The sequence below is a fragment of the Plutella xylostella genome, chromosome 21 (genome assembly GCF_932276165.1).
Source record: "Plutella xylostella chromosome 21, ilPluXylo3.1, whole genome shotgun sequence".
NCBI classification, from domain to species: domain Eukaryota; kingdom Metazoa; phylum Arthropoda; class Insecta; order Lepidoptera; family Plutellidae; genus Plutella; species Plutella xylostella.
The window spans coordinates 6,256,791-6,279,772 of NC_064001.1; the positions used below are offsets into that span (position 1 = coordinate 6,256,791).

At 38.2% G+C, this 22,982-nt stretch overlaps 1 protein-coding gene across 8 annotated transcripts in view; it reads left to right on the forward strand.

The window, feature by feature from the left end:
• LOC105381278 (probable phospholipid-transporting ATPase IM) overlaps positions 1-22,982 on the forward strand; it is a 63,542-nt gene that overhangs the window by 9,446 nt on the left and 31,114 nt on the right. For 6 of the 8 annotated variants that reach the window (XM_048628830.1, XM_048628833.1, XM_048628834.1 and 3 more), the window contains exons 1-2: positions 14,501-14,852; positions 20,954-21,012. In XM_048628830.1, coding sequence (XP_048484787.1) covers positions 14,516-14,852; positions 20,954-21,012 — 396 coding nt within the window. In that variant the 5' untranslated portion in view covers positions 14,501-14,515. Of the gene's footprint in view, positions 1-1,752; positions 2,012-11,066; positions 11,307-14,500; positions 14,853-20,953; positions 21,013-22,982 lie in introns of those variants that run through there. The other 2 variants (XM_048628836.1, XM_048628837.1) reach the window with 2 other exon arrangements.

Genomic DNA, 22,982 nt, shown 5'->3' on the forward strand with positions numbered 1-22,982 from the left:
GTTATAGTACTGCCTTTGCATAAACGATTAAGTATTAATTTTCCTACTGTGAGTCAGTAACATATGCTACAATGGTAACCATTCATTATTTACGGCCATAGTTTTATAGCGAAAGGTTAATATCTACAAATAAAACAGAGGCGTGTTATACTTAAGGTGACCATACGTCCCGCTTTCGGCGGGACAGTCCCGCTTTCAAGCTATCCGTCCCGCTGTCCCCGGCGAGGGCAAAAATGTCCCGCTTTCATAAACAAGCCAAACGATAATTTAAATTACCTACATTTTGCATTAATCACTTGAGACAGTTATATATCTTCTTACCTCTCACATAGACTTAAAAGAATGCAATCTCGTCCCGCCGAGATCCCGAACTCGCGAGATCCCGGCCATATTTAACGAGATTGAAACTCGTTACATTTCGTACGAGATCTAGCGAGATAACAGGATCGATAAATGCAGCGTGACAACGTGTATTTCATCCTAAAAAAGCAGAAAAAAATGACAATTACGAAAACACACATAGAGTCGAATTTTAAACAGATACAATAAGGTTTTGACAGCTCTAAAATTAGAATTAAGTTATGTCTTCAGAATCGAAATAATTTTCACAAAAAATAACTTGCCTTTCCGTACCTTGATAACTTGATCTGACTTCTCTTTTGAACTTCTTTTATTTGATTAATACGATCTCACAACATATATTTAAGAACTTGTGAAGTTAAGTCTTTGTTTTTATTTACAATAACTAATGTTCCTATTACCTACTCCTAATTGTTGAAAGTAAAGTAACTAATAAATTTACAAAATACTAAATGTAGATAATGTTTTATTTTTACCAATATTGCATAAATTTTAACTAATTAGCCGCAATAGGTGTATTAATTATAAACATAAACATTTTATTTATTGGAAAATAATATTTTCATTTTTTTTTAAATAAATGTCACTTTATTTTTATAACTAAACAACATTGTGTCAGTTATTAACAAAAAATAAGCATTTGCATTTATGTTTTAATAGCGATTCTTCCAATCTCGCGAGATCCCGTAATTTGCCGTCTCGCGAGATCTCGCTAGGTGGAAATCTCGTACGAGATTTCATTCCCTACATAGACTACACAAAAATTGTAATGAATACCAATAAGGTTTTTTTGCAACATAAATCCGCAGGTGTCCCGCTCTGACAAAAAAAATAAATGGTCACGTTAGTTATACTGAATAATGATTATCAAGGTTTGCAAAATAACCTTGATGAGCGCATTGTTTAGCGCCTTCGATGATTCTAGCATGAATTAGTTCATGTAGTGGAAGAGGGTCATCTGGTACCGTCGACAACAACAATGATGTGTCAGTCCGGCGGGCCCACCTCATTACCGCGCCACACTGCCCCGTTTGAAACACTTAGATTACGTGATAAGCTGCAGCTATCCACACGGTTTAGTCCACGCTCTTCGATTAGAGGTCAGACTATTATCCGAGTAATTAAAGAAAACTTTTTGTCATAATTGGACAGAAGTTTAAAAGTAAGCTAAGGATATCAACTTCAGCGTACGTCGAAAAAGCCGTCGTTGCAAAAGGAAAAAAAATGGTCTCATATTGAATTTTTGGATTGCGTTTTCCATGGATGGTTTTGATACCTCCTCGATTGGAGTAGATGGTTCGTAGCGAGCGATGGACGCGGCTGCTGGCGAGGTTCCCGCGCGACAGTCGGCACGCCAGCCCACTGCGGTGACGCGGTACACAGGTGGAGAACGATATCAAAACAGTGTGTTTCGTATATCGGCAGGTGGAGCACGCCGCGCGGACCGCACGCGAATATTCACATTTCACAATACGTGTTTATAACATAACATATTTAAATAGTGCCTTGGATGTGCTAGTGAGTTGGTTCAGTGTTCTCGAATAATTTTGGTAGCATTTTATTTAATTGTGCTAATGTGAAGTTTGCACGGCATTTTTTAAACGTTTACTACCGGATTGACCAAACTGTACCGGCTGCCTAAAATAATAATGTGAGTACATTAGACAATTATTTTACAGTTAGTTCTCTCTCAGTTACAGCTGACTATGTTACTATGAGATTGCTTAAGTTTACTTTCAATCACTAAGTATAAATATTTATAAAAATGAGTGGTATAGGTTATAGGTGTATAATAGCAAAAACAGGAAATTACGACAATACGACGTTTTTATATCAATCATAACAAGAATAACAATCCGATGCCAATATTTTTCCACCTACATACTTCTTGAAAACATTCAAGTCTGTTGGTTTGATGAAATCATTGGGTTGAACTTGCTACTATACAATTCGTTAACCTAAATTGCCGATTGCCCTTTCCAAGGCCTGATAAAGAATGAACGAAGGGTTCAGCAATATTGGTAAGTACTCCTATATTATTATCATACCTTAACATTTTTAAAAGTAATAATTCAATCATTTGCAATTTTACTAACTAACGTAACGTAAAGTTAAAGTAATTTACAGTAGTAATAGTATGGCACCGTGTCGCTTTTCTTTTAATACTACATATGCAAATACTCAGACATTGAATAGAATAAAAAGATCGCGTAATGAAAGCTGTCTGTTCCACTTCGATGAGCACTAATTTTAATAAATTACGTTGTTGGAAATCACTTTAACAATACGACTTGTAAACCTACTTGTTTTATTATTTATGATATCGTTGCGAATTTCACTACTGTTATTATAATGATAAATAAAGTATAATAATATTAATTTAGTGACCGTAATGTTTCAGAATAATTTGTAGGTTTTCTATTAATTACAAAAAATTTATAAGTTATTAGTTACGCTCTTATAGCGAGCAATAAATTATTTCGGACAAATACTCGCTGATGATGATAAATTGTAAGTACATTTAATGTTATGCTTAAAATAAGTATTGTTAATCAAACAAGGTAAATTTAGTGCCAATTTTGCTCATATTGGCTTAGAGCATAACCAGGGATTATTGCTTGACTTTTGAAACATCTGTCTAAAATTTAATACTTATGGATATGATGTATAATTGATCAACCTTTCCCTGGTTACGATCTAACCGACTATGGAGAAATTGAAGCTTAATCTATTATAATTATTTCCGCCAATTTTATTATTTTTCCTCTTAGAATCTATAAAAAAATTAGCGGGTTAACAATTGGATACCACAACTTAAGCTTTTGGTATACCTTATTAAATTTCAATATAATTTCTCATGCCTTTACCATCACCACATCCAAGCATCTAAATAAATCCTGCACCGATCGTCCTTGTCCAACATAGGTACTAACTAACGCTATTTGCTGCACAAAATATAACCTCCTATTTATAATAAAACTGACAAAGGACTTGTAGGACTTAAAAATAACATTGCAAGATGAGTCGAAAATGGAAAAAGTTAAAACTCGTGCACCGTTTTACACACCGTTTATAAACCCTTAAGTTTGAATACCTACGGGGTTTATTTTATTACTTAATATTATTATTATGCAACGGAACAAAACAGGTTTACAGCCTATTTGTATACAAGTTCCACAGCCAGATAATTTTTTTAACTCCGCGAAGGTTAACATAGTAACTTATGTTTTTAATAAGGCAATGTTCTTGATGGTTTAGTTCGCTTCGCTATTTTAACCTTTAAAGGTGAAGAGTTCAGAATTGGCATCAGTAGGTTGGTTGTAACGGAGTTGTTGAGATTCGTAAATGCAGAACGTACGAAGCGAAACTTTTGCAAGTTCCGCGGGCGCGGGCGATTATAACTAAACTAAAAGTACAAGGTGTTTACTATGAGTGTTTATATTTTTTAGTACTTTGCCCTTTTCTTATGTATAATTTCTCCTCCGAGGTAGTCTGGAAGAAATTACTCATAGTAATAAGGCCGCCAACTATGTGTTAGACCCATCTCACCTAAATTAATAACTTAGGTCCTACGCAACAATAACGCCCAATCACAGCGCTGCATTTTACACTCAAGTTCTTAATAACTTGGCTTTGTCAGGTGTGAAAATGATAACTTTACATTCGGAGTCTTTTAATATTCGGATTTAGTAGTCGTATCAAGTCACTATATCTATTACGCTATGAGGTAGTGGTACAATGTTTTTATTTAAAATATTCCGACTTTAATAACATATATTTTTTAAAATCGTTAAATGTAGTTTTGTTTGTTTTAAAGGATAATTTTTTGTTACATTGAATGGATTTAAAGTATTTCTCCTCCATGGCACATTGGTTTTTACCACAGTACCCTGTAATGGCTGTAATACACATGCATACTTACACAATATTATCGTAGCCCCGAAAAAAGTATAACATTAATAATAAACGTTGAAGTGAAGTGGGCATTAGTATTGACTTCGTAATACAAGTGGTTTAAAACAGCTCGCGTTTTAAGTGAAGTTTTTATACCCCTTCACAAATATAACCCTTTATCTTGTATGGTGCGTGTTTTCGACTGGAACTTGATTTGTTGTGGTATAAAACGAATGTCGGTCGTATCAGAATGTTTTGAGGCCTGTCAACTCTGGTGGAAATTTATAAGTGTTATAAGTAGACCTCAAGCAGGTGGCTTTTTGGCTTCAAGAAGAAAATCGTCGTCGCTCCGTTGTCATCTTAAAAGCTATCTATTAATGTTACTATCTATTAAATGTTAAGGAAAGTAAATGGAAGTTGTTAGTATCTTTCTAACTAATAAACGCTATGAATGACCGATTAAATTTATTTTGACGGGCCAATGGTCTATACCGATACCGATTGGTCTTTGAAGATAGAAAAGTAATTGAAAAGGCTGCTTTTTACCCCGACATTTCCCACAGTGAATTATTTTCAAAAGGCTAGTAGTAATACGACTTTTTAACTTCTTTTAAGCTTACCGAAGCGAAAGCTTTTAACCTTTCGAAGCTATGTTTAAAATCTGGTAACCAGCCCACGGTGTATGTCTATGTAAACTTGTAAACCTACAGTATTTTACATGTAACTTCCAACGATAGCTGTCATCACAGTTCAATTTGCACCAATATTATCACGAAGCTTCGTATAGATAGTGCGAGCAGTGGGGCACTCACCGCGTGCAGTGATGTGGCCGTGAGGTGAAGATCCATTTGTGATTTGTGACTGGCACGTGTCGGTGCTATGGCGATATGTTTCATATATTGTTATGTAGGTACTTAAATTTTATAATATGCACTTCTATATTTGCTAGTAATAAGAATCATTCAAATGAGTTTATTTAAGGTAATCGATACCGTACTTACTAAGTTACTTTTTATCCTACTTGAAAAATTATGTAAGTACATAGGCACAATTAGAATCAGGAGTCCTCCGTTTTTTTCCAATACCGACTGCAACTTTTACCTATGATAGATCCCGATCCCTTATGGAATTTAAATTGGGACAACATGTTGCAATGCTCTCGTACAATGAAAATCTCGTAAAACTAATTACATATAGATGTTCTGCGAATCAAATTATACGTAATATATATTTAATACATTTGTACACAATAGCAACTTCATACTTTTATATAGGTACATGGTAGGTAAAGTTTAAAATATCCTAGCCCGACAATTTGTCATTATCGTGTCGCGATATTGCATTTCCCCGCCGCCGCTCGGGTTGTGTAAACATTTTAAATTACTGTAATGAATGCTCTAATTGTAATGCAGTGAAAAAACAATTTTTTGACCCGCAGACGTAATAATAAAATAAGATAATGTAGTAGTAGTATGCATAAGTACTAAAGTTATGGGCTCATTGGATTTAGCTGTTTAAATTGTTATCCGATTCAAATGTTAAACATTAGTAGACATTGTATGTAGGGTTCGTTTTGTGGAGTTAGTAATTAAACCAAACTGATAGCGGAATTCATACCTCATAGCTATGTAACAACACGTGTAAGACATTCACGCACTTTTTGTGGACTTCACGAAGGCATACGACAGTGTAGACAGGGAAATACTGTTCAAAATACTGCTAGTATTTAAAATGCCGAGAAAACTAGTGTCCATGATAAAAGTGGCTACGGGCATAAGTAGGATGCGCGTAAAGGTGGACGGTGACCTGACTGACGCCTTTTCCGTGGTAACCGGGCTCAAGCAAGGAGACGCCTTGTCACCCGCGCTGTTCAATCTGGTGTTGGAGTATGTCATCCAAAAAGTGTTGACACATGATGGCGGAGTACAACTGAATGGACAGCACAAGGTGATCGGGTACGCCGACGACTTAGCTCTGTTGGGGGAGAGTGAACGCGAGGTCCAAGAAGCTGCCAAGATACTGGAAGAGGAAGCTCACAGGGTCGGGCTCAGAATCAGCACGGAAAAGACCGAATACCTCCACATGACACGACACCGAGGCAACCATGAGGTACGAAAAAACCTGCAAGTGGGAGAGACAGCCTATAAGGGAGTGGCCAAATTCAAATACTTAGGTTGTACGATCACTGACACAAACACAAGGGAGCAGGAGATCGACATCCGAGTACAAAACGCCCTCCGATGCAGCGCTGCTCTTCATAAAGTGCTAGTGTCAAAGCTGCTCAGCAGGAAAACCAAGATCCGAATTTATAAAACCGTAATCCGGCCGATCTTGATGTATGGCTCTGAGGCTTGGACACTCACTCTCAAGGAAGAGAATAAACTTCTGGTTGCGGAAAGAAAGGTGATGAGGAAAATGCTCGGACCAACTAGGAGGGAAGATGGTAGCTGGAGAGTACGGAAGAACCAGGAAATCGAAGACCTGATTTCCGAGCCAAACATCATTGGTCAAATTAAATCCCAGCGACTCCGTTGGCTTGGTCATCTGCAAAGGATGGGGGAGGATCGCGCTGCCAAGAGGGCCTACCTTGGAGTACCAAGCGGTCGTAGACCAGTTGGCCGTCCCAAATATCGCTGGAGCGATGAAGTCGGCAAGGACCTGCGCCAACTACAGGCAGGCGACTGGAGAGCGACTGCGCAGGATAGAGACCAGTGGCGACTTCTTGTGTCTGAGGCCAAGATCCACTTCGGGTCGCTGAGCCAGCGGAGTAAGTAAGTAAGTAAGCTATGTAATATTCTTATTTACGTCAATCGGTAAATCGATTATCTAGAGGTAGATAACATTGATATCAAGTATTATACTTATAATTTAATCATCATTGCTGTTGATAAATGCAATTACACACTACTTTTATGTTGGTGGTGTAGGTACCTATAGGTAGTTGTATTTGGAAACAAATAATTATTGAATGATTGAGTTAAGTGGTAAAAAGTTAATGTTACGTGGCTTATTGATCTCATAATTATCAATAAGTAAATTTTACTATTGTAAAATTCCAGGATATTTTCGTGCAAGATAATATTCCTGGCCGTATTATAATGCTTCACTAGTATTTTTGTAAAGCATATAGGTACCTAATATTCATTTTTAGAGTTATCATAAGTTCATAAGTATGACAAAGTTATTTGGATGTTAAAAAACTACCTGAAAAATAAAACTCAATGATGGCGGTTTGTATATGAAACTGCCTTAGCATTCGCTTCGTACATGTTCAGAGTTTAGACCAATTATGCGCACATTTTACATTTGTCATATGATTATTTTCAATTTGCTACATTTATCGCATTGGCAACGCGTTCTGCAGAATGTAACACCTTCGCACTACCTCTAATGACCTCTATATATATAAATAGTGCAGTGCCTCTATTTCTACATACAGGAGTATTCACTTGTGTTTTGTGGTAAAGTGCTTTTGTACCGTACGAGCAGTGAAAAGTTCACGCGAATATTTAATTTGTAGGTCATTTCTTACATACAATTGCAAGTTTTGTACAGTAACGTATTCTGTTACTATCTTGTGCTTCGTTAGAGATTCAAAAAAGTAGTCACATTTCCGTAAATTGCTTAGCGAACTTTAATTAAAACCATGATACGACGCTGACCACAGCTAGGCTTGAAATGACGTCACACGATTACAAGTGTTATAGCGCCAGTCATCTTCATTACATTCAGGGAACTAATGTTACGCTAATTAAATATTGCACGAAAGGCCACAAACCATCAGCCAAATATAGCCAGATTTGATTTTGTTGCTATCTGACGGAGGTCGCTGTTTCAGCGGAATGGCCCGCCAGGTGTTAACTGAAGCGCCGATTTCAATTATATTTCTGCGAATCTGTGTGTGAAATTCCTGCGGATATTATTGACTTTATTGGAGTGATGATAGGTTTATATTTAAGTCTGCTAGAGACACTATTCACGTATAATATATTTTTTGTGGTTTTCATTACGCTTACTTTCTGCTTGACTTTTTATTTTATTTATTTATTTAATTCTTTATTGCACAAATATATAATAAATGCACAAAAGGTGGGCTTAATGCGCAAGGCCGACTACTCAATTACTCCACTAGCTACTGACAAAAACATGTAACGAGTGGAGACAACTCACAGTCAAACGTAGGTACCTCTAGTGCTGAACGCCCTCCAGCCCTATGTACGGTGGCCTGCGCCTAAAAGTATACAGGCGGAGATTTTAAAATAGCGATCTCAAGCTCACATGCTGCTCAAGCACATCCACATAAACACCACTGCTACACACATCACACACAACACGTCCCCGGATTTATAACAGATGTAGCTGGTCCCTTCATCGTCAGGGATCGCTATTTTAAAAACTCCGCCTGTATACTTTTAGGCGTAGGCCACCGTACCTTATATAGATACATTGTCTGTAGTCTCTGGCTGAGGAAGGTTGAAGACAGAGTGCTGTGGCGCCCCTATGTTGAATAGTAGAAGACTGCGGGCTGATAATGATGATGATGATTGTGTTCAACAACAAATTTATTTTGATATCTACACATATTTTCTACTTTCCACTTCACAATCTTTTCAATTGGTTTGACATTGCCAATGAACGTCTATGATTAATTCTGATTGTGGTCACTTGAAACGATTTATTTCTTGTGTAGGGTATACCTACAAGTTGATAATTACGAGTATGTTATCGATAATTAGTTAACAAGTGTTTGTAGTTATAACTGTTATAAGTTATAATAAGTGTACAAACACTTGTAAACTAATTATCGATTCAAGAATTACTACATTACTTATTGATGAAGAATTTTAGGTTCTAATACGTTTTTATAGACTAATTGTACCTACTATGTGTACCTAACTATAATGTCAGTATATTGATGTTCTTATCTATGGTCTCTTAGTTACAGTTTATTGTGTATGCTTATTATTTTAACCCATCTTCACTGCTACGGAACCGCTAAATCAAGTGTTACAACATCTAAATCAAGTAGTTTTCTGTCCGACTATGAATGATGTCACTATCTGTATTTAAAACTCGATTCGGCAATGTATTTGTCATGGTGGAAACTCGCATCATTGTTCTATAATTGAACTTCCTATAATGAGTATATTTCTTCTTATCGTGTTGAGTCTACGATTAATAAACTTCATGTTAGAGAGCTACCGTGTGCCTATCCGAAATTATTTAGAGACTACCTACCTCATACATTCAGTGATGGTAATTAAAAATTATACCATCTCAGTTACTAATGTGTCATCCTACTTACGTAATATGTATATCTAATATCAATAGTACTCTAACATCAGTCGTTTTAATTACAAAGATTAAGTAAATCCGTGTTTGCTATTATAATAATCATATCTGATCCAGGATATTGCATATTATCTTGTATAATCACGTCACATACTAAGGCCACGTCACGTTACTATACTCTACTCATACGTGTATCTTTTGTTTTGCGCAACGTCCCAAAAGATACACGGCTTTGGCATAGAAATAAATCTAAAGGTCCATGAACCAACAGATGTCCAATTCTCGATCACTCGACATAATCTCTGCACACGACATTTATCGTGAGTTACATACGATACTTAACTTCAAATACGAGATATTCCGACTGCTAGCAAATGTCGTGGGAGCAAAACTTCATAGCCACGACACCAGAAGTAAGGAGAACTTGTGACTCATAAGGATCGCACCGTATTCGAGTAGCTAAACGAATATATATCGAATAGATCCACGAATAGATCTGACTGAATTGAAGCAGCGGCTATGAAAATGTTTATGGTCAAATATCACACAAAGTCTAACTTTAAACAAAAACTAATATATGATGGATCGGGATGGTTTCAAAACTGAAATGTAATGATGATGCCTGATATAATATAGGTTTTATTTTATAAGTGTGCACTGTGCAATATTCTGTCGCTATCTAGCCTATAAATTAATCTCGATGGCACTCAGAGATAAAAAGTTAAGATTTTGTGTCAACTGAAAATTATTTCGCAATGATATGTGGTATTTAATATTTTAGTGTGTACTTTTGTATTTGACCACATTTTTTTAAAAGTAACAAAATATCTTTAAATTCTTGCATAAAATTAATATGCTTACGATCTCAGTGTACCTACAATACGATGATTATTTTCCAATTTATCGTAAAAAATTGATTCCCGATGCTGGTACTTACAATAAGGCATATATTTAACGCGGCGCCTGAGAAATCTGATACAGGGCTTATATTATAATGAAAAATATATAACAATAATATGCCTCACAATAAGGGTCCCAGTTGATTGTTGTTGATGCAGTTACTTGGTCAGTAAAGTCCAAGTAACTGAATCAACGCCCACCACGTGTATCCAGCAGCGCATCTCAATTCAACACAATCCAGTCTACTCTGTCTACTTGACTGCAGTCTGCAGCCCTATTACTAGCTCATCTATTGAATGCCTTAAAATTTTGCAGTTTACTTTCTCAGATAGTCTTTGCGCCATGATTGGCTGAATTGTCGTTGTGCTGCACTTAAGTCCTATGGGGTGTATCGGGGTCCCATATACCATCTTGGGGACCCAAGTCAACCTAATATGCACGTGGTGCACCCAGCCGACCAACAAAAGAGGCAATGACGACTTACCAACCCGCACTAGACCAGCGTGATGAGATTATGGTCCATCCCCTTATGAATGCACTACAGAAGTCCTATCTCATGTAAATAAATTTTAGGTAAATAATATTGATGATTTCTACATGTCCTATCTCCATTGTTGCAGGTGGTGGTGCGGAGAGAGCGCGCAGGATGCGGACCGCGCCGCGGCCCCCGCCCCGCCCCGCTCACCCGCCCCGTAGGAGACCCTGCCGAGTCCACAAGTGCCCTTCTATAGCATAACATTTTCTACACCACTTTTACACCGACCCCATAGCATAAGCAGTTTTAGTTTAACGCGAGTGAGTGCCCAAGTGTCCATGGTGCGGCGACATGGGAAAGTCCTCCACGAGAACACATGGCCAAGGTAAGACACACATGTACCGGCAAGGTCGCTTGTATGACATAGACACGACAATGACAAGTTTGGACGGCCTCTATTACCCTGCATGAGTCGACAACGACCAACTTCAGATTTACTTTAATCGGAGTTTTGGAAACTATTTAAACTGGAGTGATTCAGCGGTATTGATCAGTGGTGATATTATGTTTGAAATAAATCAATCGGTAGTTTATACTGTTGGTTGCACAGTTAATCTGGTGCACACTGATTATTGCGGCAACATTGAAACATCAAAGCGAAGGGAATATATCAACCTCCGTTATGTGACGCGGCTATTTTCAGACCTCGTAACGTAATATTGTTTTGTTTAGATCCCACCTGATTCCTGAAACATACATAATTAAATCCCGTGCCGGTGAACTTAACATTTGCTGCTATACTGAACTGACAGCTGTTATGAACATAACATGCAATTTTGTACTTTTCCGAGAGTTTGCAATCGTGTAGAATGTAGAATAAAGTACATAGCATTCGTAATTACAGCTTTTGTTTTTAATATTTTTTTTCGGTCTCAGGATTCCGATGTGAAATTTCCTCAGATCACACTATTTTTCCCGAAAATTATACCCACATTTTTTTACCTTTTCCTCAAAATATCCCACACTACGACAAACGGTGGCATATCTGCACAGGTAGACCTCTCCGGTAAACCGTAACGTATGGCCTTATGGTATGCCTACTTAAGGAAATCAAAGAAAAATCATATTTAATTATTCAAAATTAATTTGTGCTTGATATTCAATAATGTCAAGCAATGAATTTTTATTCTTTATTTGTATACTGTACATTATTATACAGATAGGTAACCTTTGATGTGCTGCAGGCTATATTCAACTGCATTTTTTCCACGATTCTCAATAATTTCCACATTTCCACGCCCACCATGTATTTTCCTTCGATGAGAAGGTCTATTCTGTCATAATATCAGAATAATACTACCATACCTTCTATGTCGTGGTTATCTATCTAGCGTACTTCTATAATCATAATTGTATTTTTGCTTAATTCATGTTTTTAAAAGTTTTAATCAAACGCGGTCCATTTTACTCCAAAAATGCACCTTTTTACTACTTGAGGTAAGATTTGTAATGATACAATCAGATTTTTTCATTTAGGTTACATTTTCTTACCAGTTATCATCCACATTACTATTCTTAACTGGGTATTTTAATATTAAACGATCAGTACACAAGTGAGATGCAGTAGAAAGGAGTGTGACGCAATTTTTACATGCTGTAGAAAATAAACCTATCTGGCTTTTTATCATAATGTTCACTAAGTAAAAAACTGTACATAATATTATCATTATCAATGACGAATGCAATAATGAATATAATCATAATGATAAGCGTGTTATTCCTATTCCCAATAGGACAGTTATTAATCGATCGGTAGATATTTATAAATTATACCGCAGTGAAATACATGCAGCTTTTCAATTTTTCCGTACACGTGTATACCCTGCTGTGATAACTTGTTAAATATGATTGCTATCCTTCGGAGTAATACCTATGATAAATAAGAACTGCATTAGATGCTCACGTCTGTAGTAAACAAGTACTAATTTGCTGTTGTCAATTCAGAACTTGACACGAGTACAAATCTACAATCCAGAGGTTGATTTTTTTCATGTATTTCACGTGTCATGGCAGAAATGAATACTGATGTTTGAACTGCTCCGCCGATTTGAATTTGTTGAGCTTGTCTGGGGTGTCGCCAGATTACTGGCGTGTTATTGGTGCTCTGGAGTCGGTGTGCTCAAGCTGATCTGCCTGTAAAACTTTTGATTGCGGCAAGAACTTCTCCCCTAAGGTAAGCGTCCACCTATCGGTATCGTTCACATCCAATTCATTTTTCTTTGTACATAACTTCACACAAGTGCGTTCACTTCATCGGTATTGCTGATGCTGTTTCTCCATACATTTATGAAAAACCGTTTGGTCCGATACTTACTTACGATACTTAGGTGGAAGCTTACCTTTAGAGGCAACGGTTTTACCACTAGCAGTCTTCAGCTTTGTCGGTGGGTTCTCCTTTTTTTTTCATATAGTTGCTTCTGCATTGGAGCAACGGCGGACGGAGGTCTCTTTGTGTCTTCTTTTCTTAGGTTCTATTATTTTGTGGACTGTAAAAAATAGAAGCTGCTAATTACGGTATTCAACTTAGGAACAGGATAATTTATAGATCTGTTTAATGTTCTAATGTTAAACAAAGTGGAAGAAACTAAGTTAACATCAATTATTGAAAGCACCGATTATTGCTTCTCATTAGTTTCAAACAAGGTTTTGTGGTTGAAATGTGTAAACTAAGATGAGTCTTATGGATGAAGATGTATCTGTTGAAAACGCGAGCAATAACTATAAATCACGAAGAAGGTTAAACAAACTTACATTTATGGATATATGTAGTTCATACGATAAGTTTTTTTTTTAACAAAATCTCTTTGAGCTAAATACACCGAAATCTTAAATTGTAAGTGAAACTTTTTTAAAGTTTGTTCGATAGCCAATCCATTCAAGGTCCACTTTTTGATAGTATCTGGAACCAGTTTCTCCTTTTTAGGGCTATACGCAGGCTGAGTACGAAATACGCTATCAAAAGTGAAAGACTTTTGCATTAATGAAATGTAATTTTTGGAATATTTCGCTTAATTTTCGCATCTTGTTATTTGATATGGTTGTTATGTCGTCGGATGCTCCACCTGTCATATGTTGTTTATGATGTAGTGTCCCGGATTTGCGAGCAACGGCAAACATCATTAGGCGAACTGTTTGTAATCCACCATTACCGCTTATGTTGCTGGTGTTTACATTCTGATACAGAAAGGTTTTTGCTATTGACTTGACTACTCTATCATTTGTGTCGTCATTGTATATCAAACAAAAGTGGTATTTAAGAACAATAGCCGTGGTCAATTTAGGTAGTACACGATGTATGAAACTATGTATGTCTGTACGTAGAAGGACATAGTTGCAATATTCGTACAGGTATCCTTCATGTTCATTATATACTTGGCGTCTATTTTATTGTCATCCGCTATTGTTACATCTGACCGTAAACCTTGCGAAAATCCATCAGTCGGTTTTCCACGGTTCACAACTACTCTGTTTGTTGTCGCTGAAGTTAGCTTAACTTGGTTTTGTACGACTTCCGCTAAATGAGTGGTTGTGGAGATGCGCGCGCCGCGTCTCCGGCCGGCGACGGCGGCGGCGGCGGCAGTGTCGGGCGGCCCGTGGTCGCGGGCGGAGTGTCGCGCGGAGCAGTGTCGCGCAGGCGCAGTGGCGTGCGCGGCGCGGTATGGAGGGGGGGCGGCGGCCGTAGCGCGGATGTGCGCGCGCTCGGAGGCCGTGGAGCTGGAGGTGCTGGGCGCGGAGGGCGGCGGCGCGCGCCCGCTGCGGCGCTCGCTGCTCGGCCTGCTGGGCAAGCTGGTGCGCCGCGACCCGCCGCCGCCGCCGCCGCCCGCCCGCCGCCCCACGCACAACCACCGCTTCCGCACCTTCGTCGCCTGCGGTCAGTGTCACCCTGTCTGCATGCTACACTCTGTGATGATGATGCTCGAGCTTAGAGTCGGTGCAGGTGGTACCGCGGTGCGCTATATGCGCGTGGGGCTAGTTATTGTTTTGCATCACAAACTGAGTGACCCGTAAAGTGGAAGGTCGCGCGCGGCGCGCCCCGCGGTCATCGCTCCGCTGTGAGCCGAGCGCCTATCCCACACCGTATTGATTGATCTCTAAACACTCGCGCTAATAAGCTCTAAATCATCCAGAATGCGCTTAGACACGCACGTTTCCCGTTTTACAGGCTTCTGTATGATTACTTCCCTCCAATTTTCCTTTGAAAAATCCTAACCTGTAGACGTTGATTTGATTTATAAACCGCATAAAATTATACATTTTCATAACATATCCACTGATTTATGGTTACAGTGAAAAGTATACAGGCGCATACTAAATCCGTAAATAGCTATATAAAGCTTATTGTAGCTTCTTACATAACACTGCGTACTTAAACGTACGTTTATACGTACTTGTATATGTCTGTATAATCACCTGCTGAGTATACGTTTCTTGTAAGTTTTCCGCAACCAGCGCGAACGTTCGAGTGCAGCCATTTACATACGACGACGTCGAGCGAGCGATGACTATATTTTACTAAGTTTAACCATTGTTTGTAATCTGTAGTAATCTTGCCCACGTTCGTCTCAAGTTCAAATGCACAGTGTGTTCAATGTCACAGTTTATTGGTGAAGCTTGTCACCTCGAGTCACATGGTTGTTTTCTAGGCTGCGCCACTATTAGCGTAATGATGTTCTCGAGTGGTCTGCTTCAAAGAAGACACGTGGAGTGTGGTCCGTGGTCAGAGAGAATGTTCGCCGGAGATCCGCCGTCAGTCTCCGCTAGCCGTTGTTATTAATTTACATTTGCTTTGACAAGCGCTTATTTTGTAGCAGTGCAACATGTGTTTTTGGCTCAGAATGTTTTTCCGGTCTAGTTGTGGTCACAAGCGGTCATTTGACGGGAAAACTAAAATGTACGCTGGATAGCCTGTTATTATTTATGTATAGTTTTTTTGGATCAGTATGCATTTTTATGGTTTAAATCACAACACAACTAATGCATTGAAATTTCAGTGCACTTATCAGAGGCTACGGAATTTCGTATTAGAGACACTTTAAAGGGCTATTATTTAACCATAATAATGAAGGCAAACTTACCATTTGGATCATTACTTTCCGTCATTTATCATTCAGCTGAAGGTTTATACGAGTGCTATGTAAATATTCGCCATTCGCGTTTGGTGTCAGGCTGAATATCATTACAGTAAAATTGGGTTAAGTTCGGCGTTTGAGGCGCAAAGGGCTCTTTATGTAGGTATTTTAAAGATGAGGATATAATTGGATGGAAGGAATTGGATCAAATTCCTCATTGATATCGTGGAAAATCGCCGTAAAGAGAATTTTATGCGCGAAACTGATTTCAAAGTTTCATGAACCGTTTTGATTTAATCTTCCACATGTTTACTATTAATTCGAAGTCGATCTGATATGTTTTGACAAATGAGCAATGTGCAAGCCGTTTCTTTCCCTGGCATTAATCCAATTAAACTCCATAATACATTGGTAAGATAGATGTAATAATAACATTTCAATCCATTCTATAAACATTAAACTTCACTTTAAGTATTTATATAAATAAATTTACGCCATCACTCGTTCGAAACATGGGAACTATTCAAAACGGTGAATCCTCTTTCGAATTGGCCCTTTGAGCTATGTAGCCATATAAAAATACACAAACTTATGATATCCCTCTCTCCTTCCTGGGTAAATCTCAATAATGATGTCGATTCTGAAGGCAGAAATTCTAAACTAAACTCTATGATTGTTTCCGTAAATGTCATTTAAAAATTAGAAAAGTTAGTTAACTTAGTTAAAATTAGAAAGAAAGAAAGAAAGAATTCTTTCTTTCTTTCTTTCTTTCTTTCTTAAAATTAGAATTTCTTCCTTCAGAATCGACATCAATGCACAGCCAAAACTAAAATGCAAAGACAAATAACGAGAGTGGAGTCGGATCCTAAAGCCCCGAGACAAGTAGTGTAGAGGTAGCGTAGTGTTGGCCACACTCTGCACTATACGGATCGATGCCGGCTTTCCTTTTCAAGTTCACGGGAGTGGTATATTTGGTATGTTTATCTGTGCAGCCGCGCAGCCAGTGGGGTTGCCTTGGCCGTAGGGCTACTAGGCGACAACGTTTTACAATATTTTAAAGTGTACCTACTCTAGCATAATTATCTTCGACAGATCTTTCCTTTCTTTGAAAATATTGAAGGTTTGCTGCAAATTTCCGTTGTAATATGTACAGATATGCTCCGGATTCGCCATTTGTAAAATTCACGTCTTTTACACTTTCTTTTGCGAGTAAGTGCAGTCGACTAGACGACAGTCATATTCATGAAATCCAAAGTGCCAACTCTCATAATGCAACAAAACAGGGTTAATAACCCTACCAAAAATTATCGACACTACTTCAGAATACTTGTAACCCATAACAGATGGTAACCCTGGCGAGGTCGTGGCGAGAGGAGATCGATGGCGCCCCCGGGGCGGCGAGACGGCGCCCGTGCACTCGCCGCCCTGCCGGAAAAAAACCGCCCATCACGTAGTAGGATGTAGTCGTGTAGCGCCCTTAATCTAATAAAGTTTGCCGCCGAGCGGAATTAGACTAGACTGGTTGTGTTGCTAAATTGAAGGATGAGGGCGGGCACCATTTTTGTATGAGTGTTGATGGTGTTTTTATTATTTTTAATAAACCACCTACTGAAAAGATAGCTGTTCTAGGTTTTTATAAGATTTGTCAGTAGAACTCTGCTAGCGTCTCTCTGAAAGAGTTGGTTCGATTTGAATGCAATTTTTTTGTCAGTGACGTTATAAATCGTTCGTAGCAATGAATCCACAAAATTGGTTCAGTTATTTAAATGGTATAATCGTGTACTAACCGCTGCATCTGCACCGTTGTTGGGTCGTCTAGGTTTTTTTCCTTGTTAGTATTAGTTCCTTGCGCGTATTAGAATAAAATAGAACCGAGAGCAATAAAGAAGTTTTCAATGTTCATTCTACTCATTCGTTAGGATTTCGTCGTTTCAAGGTTCCACGTTTTACGATGATGTCATGATGTATAATAAAATATGGTTTAATCTTTCTCGAGATGAAGATGTCTTCCTTATCTAGTCATCTCCTAAAGAAATCAATTAAAATCACTACAAACGAGATCTCTACTACTTCACAAAACAAAACTGATACGTTAACAATTTCCATTATTTGACTATTTTTGGCTCATCTTTAGTTTTACACCTAGTTAAGATTATTGCGTATTTATCCCATAAATTACACCGTTTGTATATTATCATCAAATACTTACTAATACTTGTGTAGACAAGAAACGATTAACGTAAGTGCCTGTGTTTTCCTTATTGAAATAACTTTCTTACATGCTACACCGCATCGTTCTATATTGTTGTATCACATGAAATAACCTACATATTTGTTTAGATCAGTTCCTTTACATAACGAAACATATTCTGTTGTCTGCCCGTGACAGAAAAATGCCGTATGAAATCGTTTCCAATTTCGGATACAAAAAATAAGAGGTACATCCTCAGATAGAAGGAGTCGGATGATTCGATCACAGCTCTGAATGAATCTAATTATCCGCGCTGTCATTGGCAGCGCACGGTTGCCTATTTCTTTATTTCTCTTTCTATTATCGGCTAGAATTACTTCCTGACCTCCACCCATCCGATGTTGTTTACTTTCGGATTTAATAGTAAACATAGCTAAAACTAAGTATATAGTTGAGATATCTCGATAAGTAAATTTATACTGTCTTTCAACGTTATTACTGGATATTCATCGTTTATCGTTGAGTGCTCATTTTGATTTGATGGATTTTCATTGTCTTGGTCACTTATAAGGCTTTCTCTGCAGAGTATTTACAGAATATCAAGTTTCAATTTATAAGTGCTACATTTTCGTCAAGCTTTGCGATATTATTATTTGAAAAATTAATCAAAGTTGCTAATTAGTGTCTTCCATCCACCAGCTATTTGTTTGCTAAAAGCATCGTATTGCCCATAATTTTTGTAGTCGACTGGGAAACATCCCTCGCATAAAAGATTGTCTTTATTATCTTCGTAACCTCCTTGATAAGTTGGAGCATAAAATTTTCGTTTATGGCTTGACCTGTATTGTACATCTCATGGTCACCCTATCTAGACATAATATTCTATGATTTTGGAACAACATTTGTGTACATATCAGTGATATAATGTCTAGTTAGTAAATAGTATACCTAGTGATATTAATGGTAGGATGACATAAGCTCCTTTGCCATGTCCGATAGCGAAGCACTTCTTCTTCTTATCGTGTCGACGACAAACCAACAAAGTCGCTAAATAATACATGCCCAGCACTGGGCCACTGATACTGCACCGCTGGTAGCGGTCATGAGCTCTTCCCGCGTACAGGTGTAGGGACACGCGGGGCATGAAGTAAGGTGCACCATAGTTTGTGGCGCTTCACACAAGCAGCGAAGCACTGTACATTAATAATCTGCGAATGTACCTCGAATAAAACATTCATAATAAAGCATTAAATACAAATAAAAGTGTAGAACGGAACATAATATCGCTCGTATCCATGAACTAACATTCAACGGTTCAACCAATGCATAGTGCACGTGAGGTCAGGAAGCCAAATAACTGCAGTGTCGTATCCACAGCCAACGGTACACAGCTCAACCGAATAAAACAATCGTTAACTGACTTCACACTTTAGATCTCACCGCAAGTGTTTTGGCCTCTCTGTATTTGGTGGCTGAAAATGTGAGATTAGTCACGAACCCTTGTCACCTCGGGGTGGAAGTTGAAAGCTTATGTATGTATTCTTCGACGGGTCAAGTAATCGTGTTAGGCATTATAAAAGTCTACATGTATATGGAAGTTTATATACTTTACATAAAACTGATATGCGTTACCTACATGTTGGAGTAGCGATGAATTCGCTTTCGGTTTGAGTATAACTACAATAAAAAGATTTAAGTAGTACGAGTAGTTATCCTCCAGTAATAATGAAGAATCTACAATATCACGTTTGTGAAATGATAATATGATTATGATGCTTTAAAAAGAAAAAAAAAGTAGTTGTAGCTGTTGCTAAAATAATTTGGTAAGGGCAAATTTAAATTCAGAAAACATAATATGAGTATACGTTTATCATATCCGTGTACAGTACTATGAACAATTACTTTCAGTTTACAGCCAATCATTAGTCAATTATTCCTAGTGGATAACAGTCGATAACGTACATAAGTGAGGCATATTATTATTTTCACTATGTTTCACACATGAGTCAGAACTTGTCTTATCGTTTCTTTTGCAACTGTACAATGTACCTACTTCTCTTATGTAGATAGGAGGTACGTTTCAGTAGTTACGGTAGTAAATGGTATTTAAATGAAAACTTTCCCAGTGGGCTCAGAAACCTAGTATGAATAATTCAGCATCTAAATTAGTTTCCGAAGTATTCTAAAGCCGGCACCGACGCAAATTGCAAGGACATCTTGTCGCCAATATTGCTTCGACAGAGAGTCCTGCGGGTCACTATATACTCTATACTGACGAAAAACGAACGAACAAGAGCTGACGTGCTAATGAAATACAGATGTAGCTCGCGCAGCGGCGCTCATAAACTTCGTTTTTCGTCATGTAAAGAGACCCCCCTGAGCCCGCAATAATGGTTACTAATTTAACTTTCAGTGGCCAAGCCCCACTCGGTTTAAAACACTTTTCGATTTCGTATTATTTAGTATATCACCATTTTCACGTGTTTTCTTATGTTCACCCCAACTAACCAACATCGATACCGCTGAATCAGCTATCCCTTTGAGTATATACTACATACTCGTACATATGCCAGTAACACATGACTACATAGTTACTTGTAACCATGTAGCTTTGATCAGCCTCTCCTAAATTCGCTTGAAGTAGAAATGGTACGTGATCGCCCGCCAAAGTGTCCAACACTTGTAACCACAATGACTTTGTGTTGGTTTCAGAGAATGAACGGCGAATCAAAGCGAACAACCGCGAGTATAACGCCCAGTTCCGATATGCAGTAAGTTACTTTTTCTGTATTTTATTATTTTTAGATTTAAGAAGTAAGGCTTTGGTGAGTTTGGGTTGGAGGGGGCGAATCCAGAAGCCTCCTTCGAGATTTTTTTGTCCTGTATCCTTGTATGTATGTTACGTCATCTGTTCATTTCTATTCGCTCATATTGTCGAAAATAATTATCAAGATGAGAACTTCTAATCCAAAAACGCTTGCCAGTCAGTGACGAAAAAAAATGTATTCAGACTTGAAAAACCAACTAGGTAGGTATTTATCTCTCTCGTATCAATGGAGTATGTTTCCATTCCGTCGTCTGTACCTACTTTCGAGATCACAGAATGACACATTCATTATAAATAGTCGCGGTTAAGTAATTGCAATATTTTCCAACCAATTATAATGTAAGTAGTTGTGCAAGAGGAAACGCAGATGATATGCAATTACATCATGACGTTCTTATATACTTACATGCTTGCAACTCAAACAGTAATTGTACGAGTAAGGCATAGTTTTTTTAAGTTAATTCGACTCGTACAGCATATTCATAGTAATCTAGAAATGGATATTTATATAAATCCATAAAGCTACTTCAAAGGAAAAGTGCCATTTGTTATTTCCCAAGTCGATTCCGATGAAAAAGGTACGAGTAGGAGCCGCGAAGTTTTGACACCGCTAGATAGATGGGCATCCGTCGACGACGACGCATCAGGAGGGCTACTCTATACTGAAGAAAAACGAACGAACGAGAACTGTCGTGCAATCGGCACGTTTAATACAACGAGATAGAGTCATGGCTTGAGCAGCAACGCTCCGAAATTTAGTTTTTCTTCATATAAAGTGACCCCCCCAAGCTTTCTCTGATCGATCTCGCGGCTCGCGCGTAACCTATAAACGCGGTATATCCAGTGTCTACAGAAATAGATGTTACTACGAGAACCGGCGAATATACACGCTTGGTGGTCGCGATGTCTTCATATTTACCGTCATCATCATCATCATCATCAGCCTATAGCAGTCCACTGCTGGACGTAGGCCTCTCCCAAAGCACGCCACTGGATGCGATCTTTAGCTTTCTGCATCCAATCATAACCAGCCACCTTTCGCAAGTCGTCATCTCATCTAGCCGGAGGTCCCGTCCCACACTACGTTTGCCGTACTATACGCTAATGTACATGTTAAATATAAAATTACTCAAGCTGAAAGCGTAGTATTTTAAAATAGGTGTGTCGTAATGACGAGAGAAAGCTGTTGACCGCCTATAACGATTTAATGAAACACCTGTATTTTTGGCTTATTATTCTTGTTGTGGGTATAATTAATCCTCGATACGACTAGCATTTACAGTGTAATTTTATATTCTTTATGTATACTATACTCGTATATCTTACCGAGATTTCTATAATAATTGGTAGATTTGTGTAACCCAACTCACCATTGTCGACATTTTTCGCTCCGGTGAAGTTTTACAGACGGCAATAGGGACCCTCATACATAGTAATTCGATATTCAAACGAGAGTCCACCGCGTTTTATGACCATTCGCTCTCAAATTCAATAGAATCTCCGAATCAACTATTTTTAGGACGAATAAAGCTGAAGATTCTATGCAATCAGGTATTCAGTTCTGAGTTTCTTATTCGTTCAAATTTTCAGGCATAATATATGAGAGTCTTGAAAATCTAATCTCTGAAAACCGATTAGAGCTTCTCATGTATTTTTAGACAAAAAGGCATTAGCTGGTTTTAAAAGAATTAATACACAATAGCTAAGTCTGTGCATAGGTAACGATAGTGGCAGTAGACTCCTATCTGATATACCTATTAGTAGGGGTTTACGAATGGAGCCTCCTCTCTGTATCGCGTTTCACCTGTTCTATGTTAACGTCCCTCGACGTACCCTGGGCAGTCAGCGACTGCCTTTAAAACTATGGCAAACCAAGTCCAGCTCTAGTTTTGTCACCGTCACTCAAGAAGAAGC